Source organism: Clytia hemisphaerica, unplaced genomic scaffold, assembly GCF_902728285.1.
Source record: "Clytia hemisphaerica strain Z4C2 unplaced genomic scaffold, Clytia hemisphaerica genome assembly, whole genome shotgun sequence".
In the NCBI taxonomy this organism is placed as follows: Eukaryota; Metazoa; Cnidaria; class Hydrozoa; order Leptothecata; family Clytiidae; genus Clytia; species Clytia hemisphaerica.
The window spans coordinates 1242328-1263706 of NW_027104247.1; the positions used below are offsets into that span (position 1 = coordinate 1242328).

The following is a 21379-nucleotide window of genomic DNA, read 5'->3' on the forward strand; positions in this document are numbered from 1 at the left end:
TGCGAAAAAAGTGATTTATAGTTTTCAGATGAACGCATATTTGATTATATTTGCGACATTCTGGCTTTTCATTTAGTCTTCAATGATTTTTATAGAGCTCCCCTCAAAATAAGCGGAGTGAAATGCGATGGCCATGGAAGTGGTCAAAGGCGACAGCGTTTCAAACCAGGGATTCGCAGTTCGAATTCCCGCTGCTTCCAATTTTTGTTAAATTCATAGTAATCTAAAAATCCTAGATTATTGGGCTGAGCAATATATCGACTCTATCTATGCGATAAAAAAAAACTACATTAAAAGTTGAAAAAGGAACGAGTAATCTAATCTTGAGAAAGCTAAATTTCAGGAAATATCTTTTGGATTTTAACCTTTTGGACGATGCATGGGTGTTGAAGCTTTTTGGAAGTTTTTTTGTTTTTTTTGAAGTTGTTTTCTTTGCATCGCAAATTATTCATTTAAAAAAAAAGAAAATGAATGATCCTAAAATAGGGATATCAAAATGTAACCGAATTTAAATTTTAAGGTAGAATTTGGCGGTCGTGAATTTTTGTAATAAATAAATTTGATTTTAGTTTTTTATCGTTTTTCGATTTAACCAGTTGAATATATTTTAAAAGCATTATAGTATCTTAGGAATTTTACCCTTTATAATTTTTCATCATTTTAGCATTTTCGAAATAATTTTTAATAGGATAAAATACTTTTGATTTGGGATTTGTTTAATAGGACATTTAAAATTTAACATACATATTTCGTTAATTTATTGTGGGGTTATCAGATAAATGGGTAAATAGTTGAAAATAATTGGAAGTTCTTCTCAGGACCGCAGAAGTTTTCTGCAGAGTGAATATCTCAAACCATCTACTGATTATCCCTGTAAGTTAAAAAATCAGAACATTACACAAATTTAGATAAAACTGTTTTTTTTATTAAATCATACAAAATATTTGAAGCTTTCTGACGTTCTTAACTTTATGAATTTTAGGCCTAAAAATGTTCGTAAAATTTTCTTTTTTCACTATTTTGGAAGTATTTTTTTGTGTCATTACCTATGGAATTGGGTTTTTTAGAGTCCTTAAAGCGTTAAAGTGTTCATATTGGAAGTTTATTGAGGCTTGGATCACGAGATTTACGTTTGGCTACGTTTCGAGAGATTCTTCTCCCATCATCGGGCCTAAAATGTTGAAATGTTCTTATAAACTTGTTCTTAGCATTTTGTTCTTCTTCAGTTTGTTCTTATACTAGTCATAGCTTTCACTAAATGCCCCCACAGAAAGGTCATGTCATGCAGTTATAAAGCTTTTAATGAAAATAATCAGGAATAATTGATTGATTTAATTATTTATTAATTGATTGAAAAAAAATCATATTCCATTAACAAAATACTTGAAGAATTCATGCAGCTTGACAATTTAATGAAATTCAAGGAAAAGCTGGAAAAGCTTCTCAAAAACATATTTCGAAAATCATGGTATCATTATCTTACTGACTTTCACATCTCCTTGTTTGTTTGTTTTTTCTTACAACAATATATATCATGATCATTCACTAAATAGACCTTTTCCGATAATGCTGCAGACATCTTAGATTGTAGGCAAAATATATAGCGGTGCGGTGAAATAAATCAACAAGGTAACCAATCAGAAATAGCTTGTTTATTTTTCATTGGCTGCTATATATTTCAACAACTCTCTATTGCTACTTTGCCTAATAAACAATAGTAAGATGATAAGATGATACTGCGTATAAAATTTATCAAAAAGTTCTGCGCCATCTGAAATAGACCAATCCTAGTTAAGGCCCGGGTTCCACTTGCGTACGCTGTGATTGCAGTCAAAAGAAAAATAAAGGAATGTCATTGTGGTCCATTCAGGCGTACAGTCGAAAAGTTGAAATGTGCCTAATTTTTTTTCAAGTGCATAGTACTTTTTCATGATGCAATCTTTTCTCCAAGCTGAAAGGATTGAAGCCATTAAGATATGATTGCAGCGCAGAAAATGAAGAGACGGGCCTTCAGGAAACTAGACTTTTTGAGTTTTTAGCTATATACTCTCACTTTATGGTGTTCCTGTATGACTGTCTGTGTGCCTACTCTAACCACCGTTAAATACCTTAACTTGGAAAGCTAGAATTGGAGCTATTTCAACAAACCCCCAGAGCGTAAGTTATTTAGGCTATGGGGCCATCCATACACATACAGTACGTACGCAATGAACGGGGAGAGGGGGGTTTAGCAAAAGCGTACATCTATTGTTTAAATGACATCATTTCTATTGTTCTCTGCGTACAAGGGGGGAGGGGGTATCAAATTTTTGGAAAATCTTTGCGTACGTACTATTATACCAGACGGTACTAATCGAATGTTCCGAACGTTCGATTGTAATCGATAATAATCGAATATAATCGAACGTCATCGAATGATGACTTATCGATTACGCCGAAATTTTGAAATAATCGAATACTCACCAGCCTCAGAATATCTGCATCTTCTTCGATTACCGTTCGATGAATGTTCGATGACCCTTCGATGACTCTTCGATTAATTCGATTACTCTTCGATTAAATTCGATTACTATCGGTTTGTAAGATTTATTAGATTACTTCGATTACCATCCGATTACTTCGACTAGTCATCGAAGGCTTCGATCTCTTTATTCCCTCGTTTATTTCAACAGCAAATTTTAATCGAACCAGGCCGTACATTGTACTGTGCACACGGGAGAGCCTGCTTGGTAGGGCTAATAATTTTTCGAAGCTCATTTTTTAACTACCCGGAGTTCTGGTCTTTCACAGGAATCTTCTTCTTAGTGTGGGAAACTGAAAGGAAATATGTAAAACGACGGTATACACTGTATTACTTCGAATAAACGCCCCCTCGAATAAACGCCTGTCCTAAAATAAATGGAAAATTATTCAATAGACGCCCCCTCAAATAAACGCCCCCTTTGAATAAATGCTCCTCCTAAAATCGAAAAAGTTAAATAAACGCCACGGGCGTTTGTTCGAAGTAATACGGTACAGTTGAATGTAGCATATAGGGTAGTCGAAGAAAGATTGTCGAAGGGTCGTCGAACAGTCAGGCAAATATCCTTGCATTTGCACGGAGTCCGCTACGTTGCATTTGCAACGGGTCGAAATCGAAAGTAGCGCGAAAACCCGGTGCAAATACACTGGGTTTTTGGAACTCTGTGCATTTGCACGGGGTGGAATATTATAAAATTTATTTAAGATTTTGCAATGGTTTTACAATCAATTAACACCATTCTTTTTGTTTAGAATCAATATCAAGAAGATGAATCAAATGAAGAAAATAATATACCAGGTAATCCTTCTTTATTGTCTTTGTATTTTGATTTGGAATGGAAAACAAGAATCGTTCCTTCTTATGCTGGCGTGAGGCTGTAGCGAAGGAGTTTATCCGCGCGGCCATACTTTCGATTTTCGAATGCTTATCTGGCACCCACATGGTGAAATTTTCGTCCGACACGCTAAAGCTCTGAAGATCGGGAAAATTTTCAACATCTGGAAGGTTTACATTACGGAATTTTGCGAGACCGCGTCAAGAATTTTGCAGCGGGAGGTCTGGTAACCCAGCCCTCGTTTTCGGGGATTGGCGGGTCCAACCGAAATATTTATAGGTTTACGCACAAGGGCTGTTGAACCCGACTGAGGGTGCGGCACATCAAAGGCCGACTATCATTCCTCTCCGATGGGAAATCGGCCCGCTCCCTTTAGAGCTTTAGCGTGGGCGGCCGCCAATCCGCCATCGGAATATCAGATAATTCGAATGCAGAACATACGAAACTTAGAATACGGGTATTGTGGGATAACTGTGTTTCAGAATCCCGATCCCGCCACTCCATACTTATTTTTAGTTCTCCAGTGGTCAAGATAGGATGAATTACAACAATTCTTCTCTCGCCGTTTCTTCTTTTTCTTTTTTATTTCAGTTTTCATTTTTTATGGGAACACAATTGCGATCATATATCCAGGTGAGACGTGTATTTTCCACATTTTCAAACGTTGTAGTAATATCATAATGATACACATTCATTGGCGAGGGCCAGAATATGATTGAAACTCTCTGGAGAATACCCTTGTGTCAGAGATCCGGTGGAGCCCCCCGCCCCACTACTAGAAAACTTAGCTGAAAATCGTCTGGATACCACGATTAGATAGAAATTTTCATCCACACTGAAGGAAAAAGCTCCACCGGGGCGGCAATAGAGACAGTGGTGTATGTGCGTGAGAGAATGAAAACAACGCCCATAAAGAAAAGAAAGACCAACGAAGTTACAGTCTATATTGATTGTAATGATCAATGGCCTCATTTTTATTTTTGGCCACTTTTTTTAATGTTGTATTTATTTCGTAACGTATATTATTTTATAAATTGTTAACTTTAATAAAAGAGATGTTTCTTATTTTCTTCTTCACGACTCTCGAGCAACACGCTCTCCCTGAACAGCTCATAATGGTAACAATCGGTAACATTGGTACGGTGGCGGCTCACTAAATAAAGAATGAAACTGTGGAAGATCCGTGGTACGGTAGATTTTGTTAAGCTTGAAACTAGAAAAAGAGATTGTCGCTCAAAAGTCTGTGGATAAACTGCCGAAGTTACGGTAACAAGTAACGCACACTACACGTTTTTTTCTTTATTAGAACCCAGTTTATAAGAACATTTAGGCTGAAATTCGTCGAAAAATTAAGAACATCGTAAGAACATGCCCAGCCTCAGTTTGGAAAAAAATGACAAGAAACTACAATTTTTTCCTCTTTTCAAGCAGTTTTAACCAAACTTAGGGATGGATTTTCTAAAATCGAGAGTCAAATATTGTATAAATTTTACCAACTTTAAGTGCTCTTTATTTTGCATGATGTTGTCGAGTTAAAGTAGTCCGAAAAATTAAGAACGTATTTAAGAACATTTTAGGCTGAAAATTGCTAAAAAAAATAAGCACATCCAGGCTCAGCCAAATTTTAGGTGTTCTAATAAAAAAAAAACGTGTAGTTGATGGGAAGCGCAAAAATCGATCTAGAATTCAACATAGATCTAGATGAGATAATTGTTTCATACATACAACAATGCAACTTACGCTGTCTCTTGAGTTTAGTGAAAGCAGTCCGTAATGATTGTGATATTGACAAATCGTCTCTGCTTCATTTGATCCATCTCTCCTGAATAAAAAGAAAAGTAAAAACTTTATTTGAGCTTGAACTTTCAACAAAGTATTGAAATAATCGGATCAGTCGTTTTTGTTTGCAGTGAAGCTAAGTCTAATGTTTGGGAAGAAAATATGGATATGATTCTGATGCAGGGGTGTATTTTTAGGAGTGTTAGGTATCACTGAATAGTGTATTCTATATCGACCTAACGCAAATACGAAAATTGCATTTTAACGATCCTGCCTCAAGGCCGTTCGTATCATAAAGAAAGCCAGTACTCTTAGGTGCCAAATAAACGGGGGGGAGTTCGAATAAACGGGGGGGGGGGTGGAACATTTTCGAAATTTCAATAAACGGGGGGCCTAATTGCCGGGGGGTTGGAAATTGTACTTATGAAAACCCAAAAATAAGGTAAATATAGGCTAAAATCAGGCTTTTTGGAGCAAAATAAGGGGACTTCTTTTAGCCAACTGAAAATATTCTTAAAAATTAATAAACGGGGGGGGGGGTCCTAATAAGGTCCGGGGGGGGGGAAAATTTTCGAAAAATTTAACAAGCGGGGGGTGGAAAATTTTCGAAAAATTAACAAGCGGGGTGCCGTTTATTTGGCACCTAAGAGTGGAGTAAGGGCAGGTTCCGTATGCAAATTTTTCGAGTAGCGAAATCGCATGATCTAGACGCGGGCGTTTAGAAATACTCAAATTTACCAAAAATATTTTGCTTGATTAAAAAAGATTGAATGGGTGGAATCTTTTTTCAATGGACACAATTCTTTATTAACGAATGAAGAATCTCGTAAAGAAAAATGAAAGCCCCGTTCATCTTCATTTACCCCCGTTTTCACTTTAAAGTTGAAATTGACGTATTTGCCTGACGCGTTCTAGCTCATTTGCACAGGGTCGAGAAAACCCGTTGCAAATGCACACCCCGTGCAAATGCAAGGATTTGCCTGACTGTCGAAGATAATCGAATAATTTGCAATAATCAAAGTCATTGAAGGGTTTTCGAACGTCATCGAAGGGTTATCGAAGTCATCGAAGGGTTATCGAAGTCATCGAAGGGTTATCGAAGTCATCGAAGGGTTATCGAACGTCATCGAAGGGTCATTGAAAAGTAATCGAACGGGTTATCGAATACTCACCCAATTTATGAAATTTCAGTGATCGAATACATTCGATTTTTGTAATCGAATGCGTTCGATTACCTGTCATCGAAAGCAGTAATCGATAAATAATCATTCGATTACTTCGATTATCTTTGATTACTTCCGTAATCGAAGCGTTCGATTAGTACCGTCTGGATTATATGAATGGACTATATGGACGGCCTCTATCACAACTGCATGAAAAAGTGGAACGTGCGCATGCAAAGTTAAACGAATGTAAACAAACTTTTTTCAGGCTTTTGAAATAGATTTACCACACAAACAGTGAAAACACTCTAAGTGAGGTAAATCTATTTTGAAGACCAAAAAAAAAATATTGATTGACATTCAACCACTTTTGGATTCAACTTTACTCACGTGCACATTCAACTTTTTTGTACTTTGCCGGTATCTTGTTTTACCAAGTTAAGAAGGACTTTCTCGAGTTACGACCATATGATGGTCTTTAAAGCTCAAGAAGCTCTATAAACAATAAAGCTAGTTATTAATATAATAACAGACAAAGATAAATTACAGTTTGAACAAAAATATCAAATGTACATTTGAAAACTTGAGCAAACTTCTTTAAAGATTCCAGAAAAAGAATTGAAATCATTGCTGAAATAAACTTCTGACTAAATTACAGTATTTAGTATTCAGTTTGAAAGACAAGAAACAAAATTTGACATACAAAACACTTTTTCCAGTCAACGAATCAGCTCATCATCATAACCAGTCTGCCATTTTGTTTGTTTTGATTTGAACAAGTAATATTGTAATTCGTGTTATGGTGTAATCACTATACTTTTTCTATAATTTGCATTTATAACACTCGCTTCAGCTTTTCAATGCTAAATCGAAACTAATAAAATGTAATACGCGATAATGGTAATAGCATATAACGTAATATGAAAATATGTATAACATTTACCGCTGTATAATTTACCGCCATATTTTTGCGGAACACTTAATTGGCCGGAAAGCCGATTACGACGCAAACACAAAAACAAAAACAATTCGCAAAAAATCGAGATTCCAGTCCAATATATTGCGTGAAGCTATGAGTGCCTCCTCAGTCGCTGCGCTCCTTGCGGGGGCAAAAACAGTATAGTTTTTGTCTCGAGACAGAAATTTCTTATTATTTTTTCTCTCTAAGATGAAATATTCAAAGAAAAAAATAAGTAATAAAATGCAATGTAATGAAATACAACAGAATCAATTGATCTATACAAATACAATGAATCAATAGAAGAAGCTTCAACAATCGAGGCATACACGAACAATCGAGGCGTACATTTAAACATTTGAGACATACAAATGAGCAATCGAGGCATACACTGGATGGAACAATCGAGGCAAACACTCGAACAATCGAGGCATACACTGGATGGAACAATCGAGGCATACACGAACAATCGAGGCGTACATTTAAACATTTGAGACTTACAAATGAGCAATCGAGGCATACACTGGATGGAACAATCGAGGCAAACACTCGAACAATCGAGGCATACACTGGATGGAACAATCGAGGCATATATTCGAACAATCGAGGCATACACTGGATGGAACAATCGAGGCATACACTCGAACAATCGAGGCATACACTCGAACAATCGAGGCATACATTCGAACAATCGAGGCATACACTGGATGGAATGATCGAGTCGTACACTCGAACGGGAATAAAACAATCGAGGCATACACTACTTGACTTCAATGAGATGCATTGCTTATTCATGAATGGTAAAAATATTTTCTTTCTATGATTTGAGGTTCCATCCTCTTGATTTATTTTGACTTGAAGCTTTGTATAGAGTTTTCATTGATAAGGAACATTGAATATAGTAAAATCGTCAAGATAATTTTTTTATTGTTTTCAGCAAAAGGGTTTTAACTGAAAACAAACAGTTTGTTGAAATGTTTTAATATGAAAATTTTGGCATGTATATTACATATAACATAGAACATTGAAAACTTTCTTAGTTTTTAAGCACTTCGATTATTTTCCTTATCCGGCTGCAGTGCAATTATTCGATTTTGTAGTGAAGCGGCCTTTTAAAAAGTATGTGCAGAGTAAAAAATTAATTGACATTGACATGCTTCATTCTGCAATTTCTCATGCGCTTACAAATCAATATAAATTGTATTGCAGCTGCCTGTAAAATCTTATTAGTGCAACCATAGGTCTGGTTTAGACGGCCCTGCCTATTCTATTTGTGAATTAAAGCGGGCAACAAGTTAGCTGTCTAAAGTCGATGCATTGCCCTTTTTTGACGTTAATACAATACAATACAATGACTTCTTTTGATCTTTTTGTGGCGGAAATTTTAACAGCCAACTCTCTGCCCACTTTTTGCCTCCCTTAGCTCTAGTTTAGACGGCCGACTTTTCGCCCTGCCTATTCTAATTGTTAGAGTAGGCAAAAAGTGGGCGCAAAGTTAGTAGTTAAGTAAAATCTTTGCTTTGAAAAGATTGAAAGAAGACATTGCATTGACGTCCAAAGAGGGCAATGCATGACTTTAGACTACCAACTTTAGGCCCACTTTAATTCACAATTAGAATAAAAGCAGGGCGAATAGTGGGCCGTCTAAACTAGAGCTTAACAATTATTAGAATAGGTAGACGGGCAGAAAGTCATCTAAACTAGTGTTTTTTCATGATATCTGTTGGTATTGCCCTGAGGAAATTGACTTGTTCAATGTCGGAAAGGAGTTATCAATAAAATCAAAATAACATAACATAGTCTCTGCCATCTTTATTAAAAATTGTTAACCGGTTACCTTTTGGAAGCGGGCTACAAAGCTTTTAGCGCAATTCAATTGGTTCTTTTCGCATGACGACAGGCCTTCACTACACAGAGTTTCCCGTCGTTAGGAAAATTCATTGTGATGTCACTTTTTCAAAGGAAAGGGAACAATGCGTTGACATCATCTCTCTCATTTTTCATTTTCGGTGTCAGAAGTTAGAATTTTTTGGTCATTTTTCGCTTGTTTTTTCGCTATTTTTCGCTATTTTTTCTGGATAAGGTGCGAAAAATCAAATGAAGCTGAAGCAAACGGTTAACTAATACAATAGTGACCGCTTTTTTCGGGCTGTACCGAGAAATATCGCCCTCGTTCAACGCAACAACCTCGAAAGCTCGGTCGTTACTTGACCTCGGGAAATATTTATCAGTACAGCCCTCACTAACCGGTGATTTACAGGCGAATTTATGAAGTTGTTCTTCCTTTTTACCATTTTAGTGACTTTTGAACGATGGAGAAGAAATCAATCCACATAGTCATCACATTCATAATAATACCCTCTCTCATCACAGCAATTCATTATGATAAAGTGGATCTTACTTTCACTTTCGATTTGAACACCAACGATCAATCTTTTGTTCTTGGTACCCACACAAAGCTGCCTCAAGAAGATGTGGAAATTCCTTTGGACCGGTTAATAGCATACCCGTATATTGTAGATGTGTCAGGTGAGAATTGAAACCACAAATATCATATTGATCTATACATACTAGACAAGGTTCAAAGAAGGTAGAGTCTTAACTCTGAGTTTTAACATGAGACTTAAGACTTAGAAGGAACTTAGAATCACAGGATATAAAAGCTCAAAAATGTTCCAATATGGCATAGAAAATAGCCTGGAAGCCACTTAACCCCTCCCAAATCGAGAAATCCACTGGAACAAGGTGGAAGTATTGAAATTATAATTCTTGCACGAGCTTTAAATTCTGAAAACATTATAAAATACCCCAAATTGACAATATATTTGGGCGCCGATTGAAGTTTTGAAGTTTGAATACAAAATCAGTTGCAAACATCCATTCTTTTTAGGGCGCTTCTGTATAAAACATTACGTAATGGATATCATGAATGTTATATATTGTTTTCATATTTTTATACCAGGTTATGTTTGGAGCGATGCAAACTTTCAATTAGAGATTCATCATTTAATGGAAATAGAACACAAGAAAGGAGAAATTCCAGAAAATTCTGCTATAATTATGTACACTGGTATGTAATGATTCTTTTTGGAATTTGTTTGAACAAATGTTTTTACAGAAGCAGTCAGTACTCTTGGGTACCTAATAGCCGGGGAGGGGGGTTGGAAAAAATCTCAAAACTTAATAAGCTGGGGGTTGGAATAAAAATTTCCTGGGTGGAAAAGTTTTTAAAAGGAGGCTAATACAGCAGATTTTAGTCTGAATCGCAGACCTCTACAAAACCCCAGGTAGCATAGGAGCATAAGGAGCACGAATCCGTTAGTGGATGCCAGCAGCCTAAGCAGAATTAGGACAAAAGAGGGAACTTTCAAAAACATTTTCCCAAAAATTGATAAGCGCGGGGGGAGGGGTTGAAATAAGAATGTCCTGGGTGGGAAATTTTCAAAAAATTAATTAGCGTGGAACGGCTATATTGGGTACCCGAGAGTAACCGGTAGAGCATCCAGCTACGGTGCGCAAGGTTGTGTGTTCGACGCAGGGTCATACCAAAAATTACCATAATAGTATTTGATTGATATCTGTTTGATGCTCAGCAATACATGGGTACTATTAAGGACACTGTATCATATTATAGTTAGGTTAAAATTGGGACCTTGCTGGAATGCCTTACAAAATTATTTTTGGGAATGGAATATGCATTTGTCCAGGTCTGGGATCAGTCTAGGACTGAGATTAAATTTTCTGTATTTTCCAACCATTACAGGGTTGAACCTTGTCAGGTTCAAAATAAGGAACCCATAAGGGCAGAACATATTCGTACCGTCACTTGCCTAAGTACCCCCCCCCCTCCCGCGGATCAATGCATATTCAATTCCCAAAAACTAAGGGTCGGAAAAATAGATAAATTTCAATTTTCTACCCCTAAAAATATAGAAATTTGTTCTGTCTTTCAGGTTGGTGCTTGAAGTACAGGAACTTGGACAAATACTTTGGAAGTAACAATCTTTCGAATACTTCACAATACCATCATCCGGGAATCCATTCAGAAGCAATTACATGGCTCAGTGCAAAAAGAAAGGTACGCCAATTTTTTTACACCCCTGTCTCACAGCCCTGGTGGAACTTTTCCTCACAGCGGGAATAAAATTTCCATAAAATAAGTAGTCTAGCAAGCTAGACGACTAATTCAGACATATTAGAATTAAAGCAAAAAAGTAAATTTTAGTCGTCTAGAAACCTTTGTGCACTAACTCCAAACAAAAAAAAAGTGTCAATATCGCAATTAAAATTTTTTCCCGCTCAAAAAAAATTCTTGAAAATAAAATGTGTGTGGATTTGTGTGTTAAAAATGTTTCATTTGAGTTGATTTTATTTTGAGAGTTTGTTGTTGCTTAAGGTATGTGTACACCTTTTTTCCGATTTTTTGTCAAAAAAATTTTTTTCAGTCAAAGTGGAAGAAAAGTTACTGGATTCGGCAAGTACAAAACGCCTACTACCTACTACATAATACTTACTACCTACTACTTACTACTTACTACCTACTCAGTTTGTATACTTTACAGACCAGAACTCTCCTTCGCTTGTTCGAAATCTCTATTCTAAAAAAATTGGTTTTGTAATACCTGAATGCTAACACACAAGTCTTTGCTTTATATTTACTTGAAAAAAGTGTTATCTAAAAGAATATTTAGCATATTTATATTTACGTAGTGAGTAAATATTCTCTTCGCCTCATATAAGTATACTGAAGTATAAAACAAAAGGCCATTATCTTGATTTTTTCTTTTTCCTAAACCTACTCTCTCTTATGACTCTTATTATAAGAACTTTCCTTTTTCCTTAACATACTCCTTCTTATGACTCTTATTATAAGACGATAAGAATACACGTAAATGTCTAAAAAAGGCTCTGTAATATAAATAGGGGTCAATCTATCTATATCCTATTGTATGATCTGCATCATATCAAATGTTGCCAAAATATTTCTTGGAATTGGTTTGCGAAGCTTTTAACATTCATTAACTGTGTCAATATTTTTATCAAAAATTTCATTTCGTCAATACTTTGACATGGTCAAATTGACACCTCTAAAACAGCTCTTTGTAGTATTTTCCTACTGAAAATTTCTACCTTGCGATATTGAAAACATCTTATTGAGCACAATAAGAATTTTTGCTACATAAAATGAAGCTCGAAATGAAGTCTACAAAGGTCATATTTAACGACCCTGTCAATAGTTTGGTTCAAAAGGGTCATTTTGTCAATAAATGTCAAAGACATGTCAAAGGATTTTAGGTATTTTACAAGTTTTTTTTGTACAATATAGCATAATTATTAAATGAAAATCTAACTGCGCCCCAAGACTATTTTGCTGACAACAATATTGAAATCATGAACCATCAGTTTTTCCGCTCGCTTCGCTCGCATTACATATTGTTTCTTTAAGTTTCTTTTCACTCTAGCAAGTGTCAAATTTGTCTATTTTTATTTAGTGATTTAGGGTATCTTGGCAGTCGATTTTTAAAAATTTTCTAGTCGGCCCCAACCATGGTGGGGACTGTTTTTCCCTTTTTCCATTCATCAAAGATATATCTACTCTTCTCCATTAAATATTCCCTTCCTCATTATGCCTAGGCAAATGAATTAGTAAAAGTTTAGAAACTGGTGGGTGAAGGCACCACTTTCGAAAATTGGGGGGGGGGCCATTTTAAAAAAATTGACTTTGGCCCCTCCAGAAAAATTTTCCCACAGCGCCACTGGGCCTCTACTTACTTAAAGTATTTTAACTTTTTAGATTGATCGATTCTTATAAATAAAACTGACATGAATAAATAAGTGTGCGAAGGAAATATTTTTCTCTTCTACGAAGAAGTGCGTCTGTAAACTTTATAGAAAAAGCGCGGGAAAAAGTCATAAACAAAATAAAAGAGAGAAAATATTTCGAAGTCTTCAAAGTACGATAAAAGAAGAAGTTTTAGCTTTTTTACCACCAAAGTTTCAGATTTTGCTAATTTTAACATGCTGAATATTTTAAAGGTAATTTCGAGCCGTTTTGAGCTATTTTACAGTAGGTAGTAAGTAGTAGGTAGTAAGTATTAAGTAGTAGGTAGTAGGCGTTTTGTACTTGCCGTTACTGGATTTCATTTTGGTAAAATCGCGATCTTAAAATCTTTTTTGATCCAGAGTTATGACCATTTAAATTTTAAAACAAAGTTCGTCTCATGATGGATTATTTACTCAAATAATTGTCTCTTTCGGAAACAACAAAGAGAAAAGAGAGAATTCAGCTGATGTTTATTCTCACATCTATTGAATAGTAACATTTTTGACACATTTCTCTGATTACTTAATTAAACAGTAATTATCTCGTCAAAAATTTCAAATTGATGTAGAAAAAAATGAAATTTTACCATACCATACTACTTTTAACGAGGTTAAAGTCACCCATAGCATTTAGCTATGAACTTAATTTTTTTTATATATTTTCGGCAAAGAATTGAACTAAAAAAATGTCTTAGGATTTTTTTTCTAATCGAGTTAAAGCTTCACAATTTCAGGTTAAGTGGAAAAAAATCGAGAAATGAATGATTTTTTTCCAAATTTTAACAATTTTTAAGTTTTCTCGAGTTAAAGTCGATCCAAAAAAAAATCCTAAGACATTTTTTTGGTTCAATCTATTTGGAACATAGTATCGAAATTATTTTTTCAAATTTCAAAAGCTATGGGTGACTTTAACTTCTTTGAAGTAGGTAAGGTTAAAATTCTTAAGATTTTAATTATATCCTGCCCAGTTTTTTAAATTCAGCTGAAACTTTTACCATTAGAAAGAGAATATTATTGGCTTTCAGAAAATATATACTTTTGATGTATAAAAATTTGTTGTTCTAAAGATATGATCAATTAAAGAGAATGTGTCAAGGAAGGTGAACACATACCTTAATAAATTGTTTTCTCGCTACGCAAGTTTCTGCGTAGCTAGGCCCGGTATCTATAAGGCTGGAACACCGGATTCTTCCAGTCGTTTATACAAACTAAATCCCGTATCATTATTTGTGTTTATTATTAGTATTACATGCATTATAAACGACTCCAGTCTATAAAATAAGATAATAATAAGCAACTATATAGTAGGGGGAAATTTGCTCGTTTTTTTTGAGGTCGCTCGATTTTTTTAGTCAAAGCACTTGTTATACATTTTTGGAAAGCTAAGGGGTAGGGGAATCAAAATAACTTGGGTGCCAATTTTGTTTTAGACACTTTGGTGTGATTTTCGGACAAATACGACAGTCTCAGGCAAAAATCATAGGGTGAAAAATTAATGAAAATTTTAGCTTGAGAAAACGGAGACCTGTTGTATATTTTTGGAAAGCTCTCAAAAAATTAAGATTAGTGATATATTGCGAGTATAGGTGATTTCTTTACCTAACTCGAGATATTAATCCTTAAAAACAGAGTTTTTCAGTGTTTTTAAGCCAGAAACAGCTGTTTTGTCATGTTCTTGCGCTTCACTGAAATGATTTTTGCCTGAGACTGTCGTATTTGTCCGAAAATCACACCAAAGTGTCCGAAACAAAATTGGCACCCAAGTTATTTTGATTCCCCTACCCCTTAGCTTTCCAAAAATGTATAACAAGTGCTTTGACTAAAAAAATCGAGCGATTTTACAAATTTCCCCCTACTAATATATAAAGAACGACATTAAGAACGACAATTAAGATTATAAGTACTAACCTTAATATTAACACTTTGGAGTAAATCTTTTTGGAAGAATGAACGGAAATTTTATAGAATTTTTAATTTGCTTGAATTCTCTATGCATTCATGCCATCTCATATTTGAACGTTTTTTGATAGCTTCAAGAAAACCACAGATTCGCTCCTCTAATCCAGATTAAATCAAAAGATTCAGAATAATTATTATTGAATTCACTTCCCAGGGGGGGCAGTGGGTTTACCAACTGACGGTATGTGCGGCAAAAAAAATGGCTTTTAGGCACCCTTACAGTGCAGAAAGAAATCGGAGAAATTCATACCCTTACAGTACATTTTTACTAATTTTCAACTCTTTTTTAGAGCAAAAAAATCAAGATTTTCGACCAAAATCTGCTATTTTTCTTAGATTTGCTGAAATTTCCACCATTATTACAGTGCATTTCTGATATTTTGAACATAACGTGTTTCATTTATTTGAAACATACCCTTAACCGCCGCACATACCCGTCGGTCAATTTGCCTAACTGCCCCCCCCACCCCGGATCCACTTTAAAATTACAAATAAATACTAAAGATAATCATTAAAAAATAACTTAAACATTAAAATCACTTTCAGATATCATCCATTCTTTCCGACACACCGTCTATCGACGCCGGACAAACCACCGATTTTCCGTCACAATCAATATTACATTCAGAAAACATCCCGTTCTTCCTGAACGTCGATCTAACATCTTATGAACGTATCAAACGGATGAAAAAACCACTCCTCATAGCCCTACCTGCTCAAATTCAAAATGGCAGCCGTATCGTACCAACTAGAATCGTTGTTATGGAAACGACGAATATTTTAGTGTCATCTGACGGATATTTGTTTGTTTTTGGCGTCATTTTTTTAACGCTTGTTTTTCATTTCGTATCAAAGCTTCTCATTGGATATTGAAAAAGTTCTTCATTATCAAATTTTCGTGTCCCAGATGTTCGAGGCTGAATTCATGACGATCACGACGTAATTTTTCATATACGGAAACAATCAAAAAAGACCGGATGTTTGTTATCTCCGAGTGGATTCTGATACTCCGCGCATGGCTTCATATTCACTTAAAGGGATAATCAGATGGTTTGAGATATTTTGCCTATAGATAGCTTCTAGGATTTTAGGAAAAACTTCTAAATTTTTTGGTGTACTTATTTTCCTAACTAAAGTTATACCACTTTGAAATTTTGAACTTTTGCTTGAAAACAATAGAAAAAAGTGTGAAAAGTCCCTGAAAAGTCCCATTTTTCGAGATTTCAAATTGGCATAACTTTAGTTAGGAAAATAAATACACCGAAAAATTTAGAGGTTTTTCCTAAAATCTAGAAGCTATCTGCAGGCAAAATATCTCAAACCATCTGATTATCCCTTTAAAGCAAAACAATCACAGCAAAATCAAACGTCATTTGCGACTAGAATTCATGATATGCACCACTGCAATGACTTCACAAAATTATGCAACTTTTCTGTTTTTTTTTCCACCCAATACGTCACTTTTTTAATTGTTTAAGTGACGTATTCACGATATGCACCACTGCAATGTCTTCTGACATTACGTCACGGAACCAATAGCTCATTGGTTGGAAGTGACGTAAAAGCAGTCAATACGTCACTTTCAACCAATCAGCTATTGGGTGGAACGGAAGACATTGCAATGGTGCATATCATGAATTGGGTGGAAATTTCAAAAGTTCTCAGAAGGCTCTCCAGTGGTGCATATCATGAATTGTTTTATAATTGTTTTATATAATTAATTCAATTCAATTGTATTCATATTTTGCAAACACTTTGACGCAATGTGTTCCATCATTATCTCGGTCATAGTGATCACCTCCCAAATCATTTGTATTCCAAATCTGAAGAATTGTTTCATTACTCACGACTCTTAAGGATGGTCTTTTATATATTAATTCATTAGTTCTCATTTCGAACGAATTCCGGTCGTCAAATTTTACATTATTAACAATAGGTGCCATTTTTACGTTTGGTGGATAAAAAACTGTTTTGTTTTGATATGTAATAACTGTCGATAATTGAGAAAGTTTGTCGCTGCATGACCATATGGAAGACCCAAACTTTGAGTTTCCCTTTGAGCAAGTTATAAGTCCAGATATATGTTGTAGTTTTAATGAAGAAATGGTTCCACTTTGTTGGAATGCAAATTGACCCGGTTGATTGCCTTTCGATTTGTAGCAAACTGTTGGATTAATCAATGTCCAATATTCTGCAACAACAAGTAACAAATTATATTTTAAGTCACTGATAAATAAACGTTGTTTCAACGCTCATTTAACGTTATTTGGACGTTGTGAGCGTTAGATAAACGTTATATAGATGTTGTTTCAACGTCATTTTAACGTTATATGGACGTTGTGAGCGTTAGATGAACGAGAAGATTCGTTTGGTCATTCAGTGTCCAATATTCTGTAAAAGTATTATATTTTAAATCCCTGATAAACAAACGAGACAGGAGCACAGCTGGCACACTACTGGCAATTTCAACGTTCATATATGGGTGTTGTGATCGTTAGATAAACGTTGAAACAACGTTGTGTATCAGCTGGAAAAAAAGAAAATTCATCCAGACGTTTTAAGTCCAAAGATGTTCTTAAAATGTTTTTATTTTCAACATTTTGTTATGAGCCTCTGTGGTATTTCCTAAGATATTGGGTCTTTTAGGGTCCTTAAAGCTTTAAAATGTTCTTAACTTGTTCTTAATAGTTAAGTTATCGAAGCATTATACAATAAAACTTTTATTTACCTTTACACCTTCGGGTACAACCATCGCAGAAACACATTTCATTTTGTTCTTCATTTTCAAATAAACCTTCTTTGCATCCCTATGAATAAACAGATAAAGTGAAACATTTCGTCCAAGTTATGCTGAAAATTATCATATGTACATGCTTGGGAACTTCTCCTGATGCCTGAACGTGGGTCAAACGGCCTTAACTTACGAAATATACCGTGGTAACGGGGTCTTATGCAGTTGATTCTTACTGATTCAATCTTCATAGGACCAACAATGTTCTTCGAATTAGAGAAAGATTCGAATTACTACCAACACAAGAAAAAAGTGCGTGTCCCAAGGTTTCTTTTTTTTGTTTCATGGGACAAAAAGTGATGGAAATACCCAAAAGACACGCTGATTTTGTCCCAGATTTCACTTATATTGGTAAAAAGAAAAATAGAGTTGAGACACGAGAAAGCGTTTCAGGTTGGTGAGATGGAGCATGTTGCATTGCACCAACGCGAAAAAAACTTCTCGTGTGGCCAAGCCTTAACTCACAAAGTCAACTTACAAATTGTTGAATTTTTATCATCGCTAGATTAGGTTGTTGAATACTTTCTCCTTCAACATCATTCTCAACAAAACAACGACATAAAGTTTCTTGTTCATCAAACCAAGGTATTATTTCAACATTTTTGAATTTCACTTTACAATAATGTACACAAGTCAATTTGGATGCTTTTGTTCTCTCCATCAATAATGCACCAATGAATTCTTTCTTTTTGGAGAACTCTCCAACGTGATAAAAATGTCCAGAAACTTTGGTGAGTGAAAGTATATTTATGATAACCATCAACATAAAACAAAACTTTATTTTTATCATGGCTTTCTTCCGGTCGATTATTTGCATATACATATCTTCTGGTCTGAATCATGGGGCTAACATTTTACCAGAAATTTTATAAGAGCAAAGAGGCTAAAAATCGCAAAAAAAAAACAATTAAGAACAATGCTGAGCTTTGAATTACTCAAATTCAAGCAATTTAGGGGTCAAAGTAGTGGAAATTGGGTATAAAGCCTAAAATAAGAATAAGATAAGAACAATCTGTGGCTCACAGTACCAAAAAAAATAAGAACAGCCGAAACTCATCGAAAATCTACTGTTGCTTATAAAAAGACACGAGTGTAACACATCTTGTATCTTCTGGAAAATGGAAAAATGAAAAAATGAAAAACTTTAGAATAAAAATCGACGTTTAATTTCATACAGTTCGACGCTCTCCAATTCGACACTCTACTATTCGATACGCTCCTTTATTCGATGAAAATTTAATTTCCCTTGAAAATTGAATTGGAGAGCATCAACCATACGAAGAAAATATTTTCGATAAAAGCTTCATTTTTCATGTGATTTTCTTCATATGTTGGCCTTAAATCATTTCACCCTTTTCCTTTTTAATTATGTGAAAGAATCTTTTCAAGTATTTCAAATAGTCGAGTGTTATTATTACTAGAAGTATAATACTTAGGCCTAAAATTCACTTCTCCTTGTGAAATAAAATAATTTTTTAAATTCTGCCCGCCCTCAATGATGTGTACTTTCTTTTGCATCTAATTTTCGTTTTTTATAAGAACATCCAGCATTTTTGAAGCCTGCCTTAAAATGTTCTTAATTTCATTTTTTTGTGAATATTTTTGTGCAATTTCCTTAGAAATCGGGTGAGTCCACAAAGCCTCAAATGCCAGCAAAAATGTTCTTAACTTGTTCAAGATGTTTTGGCCATCGGCGCCTTAAGTTCTTATAAAATAAAACCTGGATTAAAAATCTAAAAATCTAAATCTTAAACCTTTTAAAGACGAACTCAATCCAAAAAAATGTATCTTTTCTAGCAAAATTTAACAAAAATGTCTATAATTTTAATTACATTTTCAAAAAGTTGTCCTCTTAAACCCCCCCCCCCCCACCAAGGCTATTATACCCTGGACCCACTGCCCCCTCCCCTCACGGCCTTCAGGTTCATCAACGCAAAGCTTCACTGAACAGATGCCCATTCAAGCATAAAATATTAGAAACTCAATCTAAAGTAACAAAAACGGTCCCAGCTCAAAATGCTTAAAAAATCCCTGCGTTTGTCAAAACGAACTCCTGTCAAAATGAGTTAGCTTAAAGTTTACGAAAGTACGATCTAAGCGGTTCCAGGCCCCAGGAAGAGTAAAAACATTCTCTACTTTATAAACACATGGGATAACTCAATAATGAATACAGAATCGTCAAATTCTTTCACTGATTCTTTAGTGACAGAAAAACTTTCAATCAACCACGAGAAAGTATGCATTATTGATAGGCTGCACGCATCTCCTCGACACGGCATGACGACAGAACTGGGGTACAACAGAACACTTACTAAAGATTAATTATGTGTTTTCAGTAAACATAATCTTTTAGTGAGTTAAACCATAGTGTTTGTTTTACACTCGAAATTATTAAATCTTATTGGTTGAAAAAGATGTCACATGACTTTTCATGGCAAAGAATGTTTTGATACAGGAGATGCGAGTATCGCGTAAAAAAATCTCGTCCGAGAGTTACCCTCGTCTTTGTGTTTTTGAGTTTTAGAATCTTGATTAGCTTGATTAGTAAGTTTTATAAGAGATCTTTAAAATTTAATTTGATTTTCCTTAAAAATTTGAATAGCTAAAGGTTAATTAAGCTTCTTAAGAAAATTGAAACGGAATCAATTAATGCTAAAAACTTCATTTTTGGTACAAAAATTCTTTGAAACTTCCTGATTTCAGATTCACAGTTATTTTCCCACAAAATCTTGCATTTAAGGTTACAGACTCTAAAAGTTAGCCCGAAAAAAAAAAAAACAGAAAACACAGCGTTTTTCGATAATTCCAATGGGCTGCCTTCTAGAGGCTTCAGTCATATGATTAGTGCACACTTAATGCGATTCGAAGATTTACGATATGATAAATAAGTTATCCGACCAGCTCATTTTTCCATCCCGATTTCAAAATGAATTTTCTTTTTCGTTTTTCTTCAAACTCTAAGAGATTATTTATCATAGTGATCGACGATTTTGTTATAATCGACCTAATTACTATTCTTTTTATAACCCTTTTTGAGGGTAAATTATTTTAATAATTCTTTCTTGGGAATTCAAATTCTGGGATATGAAATCCCCCTTCCCCCAAAATTATATACTGTATTACAAATTTCTTCACTTTGCTTATCTAAAGGTTTCATTAAAAATGTTAAACCAAAATATTGAGTCAGTCTTATATATCTCAAGAATTTTTACAGGAACTTTCAGATATTTAGGAGCTTAACCCTAATCGTACTGGGGGGGGGGCTGTTTCTGTTTGGGGGTCAAACTAATATTAATAGCTCCTGAAATAATAGAGCTTTTGCGATGAAATTTTATTTTAATCAGCTTCAAAAGAAAGAAAAAACATTGACAGCTAAAAATTTGAGCATAATGACTAGTAAGTTGTCAAAAAAATTGACACATTTCCAATACAAAATTATTTTTTATGTCAAATATATCGTTTAAACCGTAATTTATTGAATATTTAGGATAAAATAAGCATTATAGACTCAGGGAACTTTTGTCTAAAGCTTTTGTTAGAATACAATATT

General features: G+C 34.7%; 2 protein-coding genes across 2 annotated transcripts; one reads left to right on the forward strand and one right to left on the reverse strand.

Annotated features, from left to right (window-relative positions):
- The first annotated feature begins 7983 nt into the window (after window positions 1–7983).
- Window positions 7984–16265, forward strand: LOC136816375 (uncharacterized). The gene is made up of 5 exons (XM_067072705.1): window positions 7984–8056; window positions 9556–9785; window positions 10219–10326; window positions 11210–11334; window positions 15585–16265. The coding sequence occupies exons 2-5, from the start codon at window positions 9569–9571 to the stop codon at window positions 15909–15911; spliced, it is 777 nt and encodes a 258-aa protein (XP_066928806.1). The 5' UTR covers window positions 7984–8056; window positions 9556–9568; the 3' UTR covers window positions 15912–16265.
- A 189-nt stretch (window positions 16266–16454) lies between these two features.
- LOC136816374 (uncharacterized) lies at window positions 16455–18792 on the reverse strand. The gene is made up of 3 exons (XM_067072704.1): window positions 18308–18792; window positions 17767–17845; window positions 16455–17229 (listed from the first exon to the last, which is right to left on the reverse strand). The coding sequence occupies exons 1-3, from the start codon at window positions 18650–18652 to the stop codon at window positions 16766–16768; spliced, it is 888 nt and encodes a 295-aa protein (XP_066928805.1). The 5' UTR covers window positions 18653–18792; the 3' UTR covers window positions 16455–16765.
- Window positions 18793–21379: the final 2587 nt, after the last annotated feature.